Consider the following 12387-nt stretch of genomic DNA (forward strand, 5'->3'; position numbering starts at 1 on the left):
CGTTCCAGCTGTGAAGAGCACGGGGTGCCCTGTGGAGCTGGGCCTGGTGTCTGTGGAACAGGGTGTGGGTGTGAGGGGTGGGAAGGCAGGGTCCCACTCCCAGGCTGGGGTCCGGGGAGCTGGTACACGCTGGGCCTGCCCCAGGCTGCGGTGGGTTCTGCAGAGGTTGAGGGGCTGCTGCTGCTCCGGGGGTTGGTTTTCTCCCCGCTGACAGGTGAATTGTACGTGCTCAGGGAGGACCTGGCTCCCCAAGAAGAGCAGAGACTATGACAGGCCTGTTGATGCTGTCAGGGTGGTGGAAAGCCTTAGGAAACTACCAGGTTTTCAGAAATGCCTCTTATAACTTACATTATAGCATTTAGCAGCACCACACAACTTACCAAAGGAGTGTGTGATGGGTTTTAGGCCAGATTTTCTTAAAAAATGGTAATAAAGTGTCCAGATTTCTTAACTTTAAGATAACACAAAAGAGGCCTTGATGAAAATGGATTAGGTACCCCAGCTAGCTGTTGTGTGGCCTTCCTTACCAGTTGCATTTCAAATGACATCATTAGTCATGTGCTGATGGGCAAGTAGTCAGTAGTTTGAGACTACCACCATGCTGCTGTCATTCGCGATGTATACAGGGACTGTCTTGCCACGAACCCCTATCCAGGCAGCATAAGCTGCAGAGCAGGAGCCATGCCCCGAGTTTTAATGTTGTTTAGGTCTTCTGCGTTTTGTCCGGTCATTCACATGAAGAACAGCAGTCTTCCCCAAAGTACGAGTGTTTTTTCCAGGTAGCAGGTTACTCAAAGGCCATGGGTCAAGCCTGCCATGCTTTGTGTCCTGATCCTTGGTTCACACTTGTATGTGTGTGTTTGTGATCCCATTTCTGCTCATGCAAAACTGGCATCTGGCTGATCTGAGAGTTATGTGACTGTTTGCTTTTGGAGTAAGTAGCTCAGGGAGGGAAGGACAGAGGAATGGTTGGAGAGAGAAGTTGTGGGGATCTTGTGCTCCTAAAAAATGTAGTATTGTGGTAAGAGAGAGAAGGAGCAACCTGAAAAATCCCTGTGTATTTAATTGTGAGAAAACAGACTAAACCTTCAACAGCTCTCTTGTTTTTTCTGCTTGTAAAGAAAAAAATGCTTTAAGCAAGAAGAAGCAAAAGACACATTTGGAAGGTGAAGGAAACTGTTAAAGAGAAAAAAAGGAAGCTAGTACACATATTCACTCGAAAATAAGTAACATGAGAGGCAACAGAAATGCAGTAAGATCAGATATGTAACAGGAAGTGTGACAGTCCTTTGTGAAAACGATAAAAAACAGAGCTAGAGAAAGAGAAGCAACATAAACACGTTATTTTAAAAAACATTCCAGGTTACTGCATTTAAGTGAGCATAATGGTTGAGTTACTCCTGTATATAATTTTGAACAGTCCTGCTTCTTGAGATAGGTAATGAGCTGCTGCTATAGATGTAGTTTTGTTTAGGATGCTAGAAGTGAGTAACAGTGCCAACCATTGTAATTATGTTGTAATAAATCCTCTGACAAGACTCATGCATGGACGAGTATGGTTGCAGATTGGCCGTGTGCATGAAAGAAAGGAGTAGGCAAAACTGCTTAGTATTTTCATCTCGGCTTCAATGTATTGAAGGGTAATAGTGGTGGTTATTATGGATGTGACTGCAGTTCTGTTGCCTTTCTGGTCTCAGGAGTCCAGTCCTTGAGGTAAGTGGTGTACTGCTCATAGGTGTCTGGCTGAAATGTTGTTCTGCTTTCCCTAGAGCCTGGGTTTGGCAGCTGGGTCCTGAGTACACTAACTGTTTTTCAGGTCGGAGCACCTTGAAACTGCTCTCCCCATCTCATTTAACACAACTTCTTCAAAATCCAATGCATAAATTACATAAGGGGATATACATCAATAATCGTTACTGAATGATGTGCATCCATCACCAGTATAAAAGCAAGCAGACTAACAGGGATGCTATGAGTGTTGGAGGCCATTTCTGCCATTCTTTATGTGGAACAAATGTACAGGGCTACACAGAAGGGTCTGGTCCAGACCATTCATCACATCTGTGAAAAGTCCACAGCTGATGGTTAGAAAGATTTTCCTCCTGCTGGATGTTCTCTGCAAGCTTCTGTCAGTCTGCTGCCTTGAAGACAGCTTAAATTGTATTTTGAATGCTGAATGGTTCTCATAGCTTTAGCAGAACTGCACAAAAAGTAAAAATGTCATTGCTGTGTTTTATGTCCTGACATCTATTTTGCATTTTTCTCATTTGTGAGAGTTGGCAAATTTTCCAAATTATTGTGATGTCTGAAAGCAAAGGTGATAAATTTCAGTGCCCTAAAGGGGAGATGGTGGATGTTGTTGACAGACTGAAAAATGAGGACCTTTGAGACCTGGTGGTTTCAAGCATGAATCTTAGGGCAAGTTTTGCACTAACACAATGGTAGGATGAGAATAACTCTTGAACTACTTAGCTGGAGAGAGAGGTCCGTGTGCTAGAATTCACACCATAGTATTTGCCTTTCCTGGACAACAGTTTTTGATGTTAAAGAGTAACGTGTCTCGGACATCACTTGCTTAGTTGGCAACTAGGGAATTGCTTTAGAAAATGGGAGATGACAAACATCATCTTCATGGAGGTCACAGCACCTGTGATCTTCCAGAAGACAGTTGATCTATCTTTTTACCTGAATGCCGTGTTGTTAAAAGAAGTATTTAAAAGTGAAATCATAAAAGAGGGGGGAAAAAAGGACCTCTTGGAAGCCAAACTGAATATTGCACTGAGAAAATAAAAGTAGGCCTAAACACTGCCATCCTAGCTAAAAATTATGAATTCTGTTTTTTTTAATGGGAGATACTGTGTTCTTTTCCTCCCCTTGCCCATTTTGCATACATCCTTAGGGTCCCAAATATGTTTTGAACTGCTTGTCTGTCTGCACAGGCTTTCAGCATACCCTGAAGACATTTCACTTGTCAGCTACAGTGAGAAGCCTTCCTGTAAATATTTGCATTTCTGGGAGGCAACAGCTACTTGGAAAAGTGATCAGCAGCTGTAGCAGTAGTACTGATGTCACAGGTGGACATGCTGAAACAACATGAAAACCAGGCTCACTTCTGTTATTTGAGCTTTGTGGGAATGAAAAAGGTGGAATCCTGGTATGTGACTGAAAAATTTAATACAAAGTTTGTTTAGCGTTTTTTTTGCATCTTAGCTGGGAATGAGGGCATCTTTCTTATTCCCTGGCAATTTAGTCAAGCGGCTGTATAGAAAGTGTGATCACAAACCATGCAGATGTGACTCTCATTGAAGTCGCATATGGCTACTTTAGGACTGAGTTTGATCCTATTGCTAGTTACATGAGTGTTTTTGTTTTTCTGTTCTTCCCGAGGCTACAAGCAAAAACCTCACAGAATTGTTGAGAGGATCTCATTGTATGAGATTTTTGTGTTAGATCCTCTTTGGTTAAGTGTTCTGAAATTGTGTTGTATGTATCCTCAAAAGGAAGCATTCACTTGTATTTGAACTTTCCAGCACCTGAGTTCAGTCTCTCTAGCAACAACTGAGACAATGGCTCTTTATTTTTGCAAGGTAAATATTCAAGCCTGAGGAGTCTCAGGTTTTGGTAGGTAGGCAATGATGTATGCTGTTAGTTTTTTGTTGGGTCTTTTTTTTAAAGTTGTGGAAGCTTAAATTTTGCAGTGGGGCTTTCACAGATACTCAGTGTCAGCTCCAGTGCTCCCTTGGGTGCATTGCCCATCAGAAGTTGGACATGCAGCAAAAGATGTAGCTTAAAATTATACATTTCTCTTAATGGCTTTGTAATTGGTTTCCTTATTTTGCATCTTAACCTTTAACGATAAAAAATAATTTGTTAGGATCACATTTCTAAAATCAAGCTAAGAAGTGCTCAGATCACTCCAGCGTGCTTAGAAGCTGTGTCAGGTAGGGCAGACACCATGTGTTTGTAATACTGTGCTGTATCCTCATCCTCTCTCTGCTTGGATTCGGTCAGTACCTGTGGTTTCTTTGCACATTAAATCTGTGGTTTCAGTTGTTTGGACAACCCTTCCTCTGTCCCTGGGGAAGTCCTGTCTTTAAGGCTTACCTGCAGGGGTGCAGCTACAGGTAGTAGGCACTGCTGCAAGGAAACCCTTTTTACTATTTATGTGGATAGTGCTTTGCATGATGGAAATAAAAAAAATCTTCCAGAATCCACGGTTGAAACTTTGCTGACAATGAAAGTGACAAGATAAAAAGAGACTTTAATATATTAAAATATTTTGTCAGGTTAAGCTTAGTCTTCTGGCTCTGTAGCTTCCAGCCTGTTATTCATGTAGGCTGGGCAAGGGAGGAGTCCATGTTACATGTCAGGAGCTGACTGGCAATAACTAAGAATACTGTTAATGTTGCAGCTTGGTTCATCTGCTGACTGGCTACCACCAAGAGGGGAGCTTTCTTCATTCTCACTTCCTTTCCTACAGTGAGCCATCTTGCAAATTTAAATTGAAAAATAAACTACACGTTAAAAAAAATGGGGGTTTTGCTGGTCTGACTCTCTGAGCAGTCAGTCAGAAAGACAGTGCTATTGCCAGCATAAGGAGGAGACTGGGAATGTGTACATGGGGGTAAAGGAGGAAGGAAGCCTCCTTTTGGTGGCAGCCGATGGTTATATTGCCCCAGCCTTAACATTGGTTAAAAACCCAGCCAAAAGGACAAAAAGTAAGAAGAGAGATCTACTGCTATGTTTTGTGATGCAATTAGAGTTTTTTGTCATTTTGGTTATGGCAGGTGTTTGTCTAAATTGGAACAAAAATAATTAATGTGTCAATCTTTCCTCTTTCAAACAGGAAGCAGCAGCTTTGTATGGCTCATGTCTGACAACATGCACCACCAGTGGCTGCTGCTAGCTGCATGCTTTTGGGTGATATTCATGTTCATGGTTGCTAGCAAGTTTATCACATTGACTTTTAAAGACCCAGATGGTAAGTTCAACTTTAATGTGAAACACAAAATTGAATAGCGCTTCACACAAATACTCTTTCTGTGCAAAGTAGTTCTTGGCATGTTACCAACAACTAGATTTCTTGAAGTGGGAGCGCTTATACTCAGTTTCTGCTTTTCTTGGTCTGCAGAACTAAGATCACGGGGGGGTTTTTTGGTGGTTGAGAACAGAGAGGATCATGTTTGGCATCACTTGTCTTGTGAGGTCCACTTTTTCAAATACACTCAGTTTCAGTATGTTGATCTACTAGGAGTAGAAGTCATGTGCAGAACAGTGGAGCACAATTACCTGTTTAAAGACGAAGGAGCTTCACAAGGAATTAAGAGTTCATTTCACATCATACTAGTTTCTGTCCTCGAGTGACTGCTTGTCCTCTGGCTGCAGTATTATGTAAAGCTTATGGAAAGTTTTATTTCATTTGCAATGCACTTAGCCTAGCCACCTCTGCCCTGCTTCTTGCATTCAGTTTTATCCTCTGCTGTTTGACTGAAAAACGGCTTATAGGCTTTTGCTTTGCTTAAGTAGCCCAGATGGTATTAAGCTGATGAGGAATTTAAGCCATTTGATGACACCACACAGCATGTTACAGTTTTCTCTCTGCTGAGGAGCTACTGTTACAGAGCCATCCTATAGAGAGTTTAGCGTGAAGGTGATGACATGACTTACAGTCCTGAGAGATCTATATTTCTGCATCTTCCTAAGATAGGCAAAATGTGTAACTTTTGAAGCACTGACATTAGTAGTGCCATTTGTTTCAGTGACTTGGTATTGGATAAATATATTATGTGTACCTTTTAAAATTGCATACTTGTGTGTGGAGATTTATTCAGCAAGTCTCACAGATGAGATCTGTAGGCTAACTTAGCTTTCCTTGGTCCCAGCTGTTTTTGAGCCCTAGTACATCTGCAGATAAGCTGCTCTTATGTTAGGTAGTTAAATCTTCCAGTATTTCATTCTTTGCCAACTCTTGTTTCCCAGCTCAGGTATTCTTTGAGTGGTTCTTTCCATCAGAATTTGTCAAGTCTATTAAAGTGTAGTTTAAAAAAAACCAACCAAACAAACAAACAACAAACTAGAGTCCACCCTTTGTATTTACTTGCTTTTTATTATCTTGCCTTGCCAGTTTTCCTCCTTTTTTTTTTTTTTTTTTTTGTTTTGTTTCTATGCTGAATCGTCCTTCCCCTTTGAATAGTTCTCTAAGCAGAAGACTGTATAATTTCTTAAGCTCTGGTCCTGCAAAGGCATAACTGTGGTTAAGTGTATGTATGTGTTGGAGATACCATTGTTTGTACTGGGACTAATGAAGGGAAGTAATATGAATATACCAACAGAGTTTTGGAGAATGTCTGAACAGGATGGCCAGTCCTGGAGGAACTCTTCTAGGCTTAATGAAATATGGCTTGTTAGCAATTTTCCTTGTTTGGATGTGTCTGTTTAGCAGGTAGAACAAAACCAGCAGTTGCTCAATGAATCAGTGTTCTTTTCTTTAAGCCTTTTACTGATGTCTTGGGTGCACAAGCAATAGGAACTTCTTAATGAGAAGAAGCAAGTTTCTGTCCATCATATATAGTAGCATCTGCAGGCATGCTTTTACCCAGTGATAATGAAAGGTACTTTAATTGCACTTTCACTGAACCAAATTACTTTGATCTTACAAAATACTGTGAAGTAAGTCTGTGCACAACAATATTTACTGTAGCTGATTGCTTGGATGCTTACCTTATTTTCAGTTTTAACTTGCTTTTCCATGCATGCCCTTTGTTAAAATCCAGTGTAGGCAGAGTAGAGCACTCCCTTAAGAAAAGGACATAGGCAGTACACACATTTTCTGAACCATAAAATAGTAAGAGAGTGTGGATGCAGGTGAAGAAAGATTATTCATAGAAGAAACTGAATGAAGGGAAGAGTAGTCCAATATAGATGAAAATACACTTGCAGGGAGAAATCATATTCTTTTTGCTTTGTGATTAAGGAAAGCTTCTTCAAGTTATTTTTGATCTTTCTGCACCATGTAAAGTAAAGTTATGGCCTCTAGTTATTTTTCAGTTTTTCTGTAGCATACCGATTGCAAAAGACGCAGACGGGTTCCTTACATATTCTGATTTGGTCTCAAAGTATTAGCTGCCCTAAAATCATTAAAAAAGAATAAGAGTATCAGCTGAGTTTGTTCTTTTGCAGTGAGAGTCTCTAAGGCAGGCCATCAGTCCAGTAATAAAGGAAGAAGGGATCTTGTATTTATTGCTGGTTAGAGGTGTTTACTCAGAGCACCTAGGAAACAAAAGGTGGTCCTTAATGACACTTTTCTTCTGGTAATGTCTAAGAGTTTACAACAGAAGAAACGTATTGACTAATATGAGGAGAGGAAGAAACCTGATAGATAAAAGTTTGTTATTTGGACATGATTTAGGAAGTTTATTGAAAAATAAAAATCTCATACTATGAAGTCCACATAGTTATAATCAGTTGCCTACCAATCATGGTATTTGGATTTATGATTTCTATGTCTCTTTGCACAGTTTTTTTTTAAAAAGACAAAAAAAAAAAAAAAGATCGTGGACATGTTTCTTTGCTAAAACTCAACTGAAATTGCATCCAAAATTCCCACAGAGTACATTGTTTAAAATTTTCACAGTCTGTCTCATGTCTTGTCTAGTACCTTCCCATTTGGAAACAAATCCTAATATTTTGTAAGCTTAGTACAGAAAGTGATGTTCAGTTGTCTTAGTTATAAAGCAGAAGTAGTTGCCTTCCCCCCACCTTCTGTAATGCTCTTATCTATCTTACTTCTTTAGGCTACAGTGCCAAGCAAGAGCCACTGATACTGACAGCTGTGACAAAATTGGAGGAGGTACGTGTGCCAGAGGAAAAACATTGGCCTGAAGAATTCCAGGTGCGCACTGTTGAGATAAGGATTACATGTATTAAAGAGTGGGAGAAAATAAGAGATTAAGTAAGGGCTTCCTGTTGTTAAAAGGAATTGCTAGACAGGAATTATTTATTCAGACTCTTCTATTTAGATAAAGCCAACAGAATTCATTTTAGCTTCACAAAGCTGGTTTGTTATGGTAACCTGCTGTCTTGTTTCATCTGAATGATTCAACTTAATGTGTTTCCATTTCTAGGAGAAAATTGTTGCAGTACTCCTTTATCAAGTCAGGACAGTAATTTTTGCTAGCCTTTTTAATAAAATGGCCCAATTTTGGATTATTTGTATTCTGCCTTGCCATAGCCATTAGGTTTGTGGTTCTTGACAGCAAGACTATGTCTTCTCTATTCTCTTAGTTCTGTGCCCCATCTCTCTGATTCTTTTTATCAGTCTCCATTCCTTTTTCATGTTTTGTGCTTCCCATCTCAGCATTTTTCCAAAGTAGATCATCAACACAATAATATTCAATAGCAGTTGATCCTTTAGAAGCATAGTTCTGTGCTTTCAGCAATAAAGCAGAACAAATGTGGTTGCTTCACTGCAGAGTTTGTTCACTGGAAACTCTGAAAATACCTTATGCAAATGTAAATTTGAGACTAGTTGCACAGAGGGCTAAAGCCAGTTTTTTTCCATTGGTTACGTAAGTCGTGTTTAAAGTATTTTTGTGATGCAACATGGAAGGTAGATTTCTGTATAAACTTGACACTTTTTATTTTTGCATGTAAAAAACCTGAAATTTAAGTTATCCTCAAAATACTTGGGAGCAACACTTTTCAGTGGAAAGCTTGCAGATTTGTGTAGTGAGTTTTAATATCTTCCTTTACTTGTATGAAAGAGGATAATAAGGTTTCTGGATCTAAAACTATCCCCTCTTGACTTCCTGACAGCATGAAATGCATAACAATAATATTAATCCTGGTTGAATGCAAAAGGAATTGTTTTGACAGATAAGGAATCTGTGAGGATATTCAGATTACATTCTGTCCAGGAGATATTGGAGAAGAGTAACAATCAGAAAAATCAGAATGTGATTCTTTTTGTCCTTATGGAAGGCTGGGACAAAAAGTAAAATCATTCCTTTTTCATGTGTAACTTGGACACTGTAACTAGAATCATAGAATCACAGAACGGTTTGAGTTGGAAGGGACATCTGAAGATCATCTCGCTCAACCCCCCTGTCATGTGCAGGGACACCTCCCTCTAGACCAGGTTGCTCAAAGCCCTATTCAACCTGGCCTTGAACACCTCCAGGGATGGGGTGTCCACATCTTCTCTGGGCAACCTGTTCCAGTGTCTCACCACCCTCATAGTAAAAAATTTCTTCCTTATATCTAATCTAAACCCATCCCCTTTCAGTTTAAAACCATTACCCTTTGTCATGTCACTTCAGGCCCTGGTAAAAAGTCTCCCTCTGCGTTTCTCATAAGCCCCCTTTAAGCAGTTGTGGTTTATAAAACCGCCGGGACAGTTTTCTAAACACCTGGTGGGCTGAGGCAGGGAACTGGGAGGGTTTTCACTCAACACTTAGGGTAACCGGCAAGAGACCGACAGGACTCATGAAGAACAATAAAACAACTGAATTTATTACACACACATCTTACACAAAAGGCACTTCTCCCCCACCCCTCCCTTCGTCCCAAAGCCCAAAGGCTTTGTTCTGTACCTTCTTCCCCCACCCGGCGGCACATGGCGGGGGGAAAGTGGGGGAAGGCTCAGTCAGCTCGCTGCTCTTTTCTTCCTCACAGTCTCCCAGCTGCCATGTAGTTTCAGACAGGCTTCAGTCCCTGGCGACTCCCCCAACTCTGTGAGGCTTGATCCTCCATGGCTGCTTCTTCTCTTCACCACGTGGCAGGGGAAATGCTTTCTCTTCTCTAGGCTGAACAACCTGAACTCGGTCAGCTTTTCTCCATAGGAGAGGTGCTCCAGCCCTCTGACCATTTTCACGGCTCTCCTCTGGACTCACTCCAACAGGTCCGTGTCCTCCTTATGTTGGGGGCCCCAGAGCTGGACACAGTACTCCAGGTGGGGTCTCACAAGAGTGGAGTTGAGGGTGAGAATCACCTCCCTTGATCCACTGGTCACACTTCTTTTGATGCAGCCCAAGATACAGTTGGCTTTCTGGGCTGCAAGCACACATTCCCGGCACGTATCGAATTTTTCATTCATCAATATGCCCAAGTCCTTCTCTTCAGGGCTGCTCTCAATCAGTACATCACCTAGTCTGTACTGATATTTGGGATTGCCAGCTGTGTAAAAAAATCAGTTAGCAGAAGGGGGAAGATTTGCCTGTAGAAATTTAAAATTTCTCATCACCTGTTAATCAGACAAGCTCCTTTTTCCTGTCTCTGCACTAATCGTGAGGCAGAGGTGGTCGTGGTCCCTGTCTTAGTCTCAGAAAAATGAGGCATCAAACAGTTCATCCATTTCTGGGGAGAAAAATCCTGCCTAGGTCTTTAATTTGCCAAACTAGGCACTGTTGCTCATTGTGTGAATTTCTGTCCACTCGATTTTGTTGTCAGTTGGATAAATGGAAACACTGAATGCCTACAGGTGCTAGAAAACACCACAGGATTTTTATCCTAAATTCTTCTTTCCCAGCCAGATGGGTCAGCATCCCTAACCCCCAACTTCTCAGAGATTAAAGCTTAATTTCCATTGAAATTCCTGTCCCAACCCCTCAGAAGATTTCTTACTTGCATTTGAAGCTTTGTGGGAGTTCCAGTATTTAGTCAGGGTGTATTGTATCTACACAGATAAAACACTGCTGCTCTGCAGCAGACTTTAATTGTTGTATGGAAAAGCTCTTACTACTGTCTACTACTACGTAGTGACTTAAGAGTTGAACCAGCATATACAGCAGCAGCACAGGAAGGAAACTGTGCAACTCCTTTAGTTAATGCATAGCAATGTTTTAATCATGAATCTGGGAGTCATTAGGATGCACAGTTTCGGGATTTTTATACTTTAGAATTTGATCTGAAAATTAAATTCTTGCACTTTTTTTTTTTTCTTTCCCCTCTCCATTTCATAAAGCCAACTGGAAAAGCTTTTTCTGCAAATCTGATCCGCCAGCCCCTGGTTCATATGGAAAGATTTGAGCTTCTCAGGAATGTCTGCAGAGACACTGCGTTGAGAAATCTCTCTCACACTGCAGTTTCCAAATTCGTCTTGGACCGAATATTTGTGTGTGACAAGCACAAGATCCTGTTTTGTCAGACGCCAAAAGTGGGCAACACTCAGTGGAAAAAAGTCTTGATCGTTTTAAATGGTATCTACTCTGCTGTGGGTGTGTGAGTTTCTTTGATGAGGAGGAAAGAACAGAATTGGTCCAACTGGGACAACACAAAAATGGATTCTTTCTGCTTTTCTGTGCACTGATACTTAATTTCAGCCTTTTGTTCTTCACAGTTGCTTCTAATAATTTCAAAACATCTCTTCTAAAGAAAATAAACCTGTTATTTCTGTGCAAATAAATATTGTTGTTGCTTGGCTCAAAAGTGATTTGAGTCATGAAAAAGTACCCATGTGCACGTGGTAGGCAGATTTGTTATCTTTGGAGGGGTGGCCCTAATTTGTAGAATTTGAAATAGGTAAATTACAAGGTATCACAATCCCCTAAGAAACAATAATATAAAAATTCTGCCTTGAAGCCACTGACCTTTAACTAGGGCTTTTTATCCCTGAAGAAAGCTAGTTAACACTTGGCAGCTGCCGTTGGTCTGTGCTGCTGAAATCGTGTGTACGTGCTATCAGTGAGCCATCATAGGAGTTATGAAGATTCTGAGGTGCTTAAGGCAGTAGTTTGGTCAACAAAGGTATATTACAAAAGACTGTAAAAGAAGGAGTACAGGGACTAGTGTGTTTGAATAATGGTCTACAAAGGGAACACTGCAGGCTACCATCCTCTTTAGAAGCCTGATACACCAATAAAAAGAACTAATTTCCTCAGGGTTTTCTGTTGTACCACTACCTGCACACATAAACTTAACTTGATCATATTTACCATAACGCACCTTTGTTCTTGTAGCAGGTGGTACTCTGAAATAACGCTGTTTTGTGAAGGCTTATGCCTAAAGCCCAAGGCGTCCACATGAGATATTTCTTAAGGTCATAAAAACTTCCAGGATCAGGTTCTTAAAATAAATGCACCAGAATTTAGTGACATAGTTTTCCTTGTCAGCTTATGTGCTTGAAGAAATCTGGAGGCTTTCTATTGTTAGTTTTAGTACTTTTTAATCTGTGTAGTATTGGAATTTTTGTTTCAGACAGTGCAGTTGTTAAAATAACTTCATGGAGCCTGTCAGTAAAGTGCTTTGGGGTTGAAGCAGTTCCAAAAGCAGCCCACAGCATTTATTTTTTGTTTGTGGTAGAAACTCAGCCAAAAAGCTGGTTCCTTCTTTGAAGTTAATCCTCAAAGTCTTCCTCCATGGCAGACGGAAAAGTCTTCCTGGGCAGAGGGA

General features: G+C 40.7%; 1 protein-coding gene across 1 annotated transcript in view; it reads left to right on the forward strand.

The window, feature by feature from the left end:
- Positions 1–4852: 4852 nt before the first annotated feature.
- Positions 4853–12387, forward strand: part of CHST10 (carbohydrate sulfotransferase 10) — an 11404-nt gene continuing 3869 nt past the window's right edge. The window contains exons 1-3 of the mRNA XM_010085074.1: positions 4853–4981; positions 7794–7891; positions 10961–11195. Of these exons, the coding sequence (XP_010083376.1) occupies positions 4870–4981; positions 7794–7891; positions 10961–11195 (445 nt within the window). The 5' untranslated portion in view covers positions 4853–4869. The remainder of the gene's footprint in view (positions 4982–7793; positions 7892–10960; positions 11196–12387) is intronic.

This window comes from Pterocles gutturalis, unplaced genomic scaffold (genome assembly GCF_000699245.1).
Source record: "Pterocles gutturalis isolate BGI_N339 unplaced genomic scaffold, ASM69924v1 scaffold30945, whole genome shotgun sequence".
Taxonomy (NCBI): Eukaryota; Metazoa; Chordata; class Aves; order Pterocliformes; family Pteroclidae; genus Pterocles; species Pterocles gutturalis.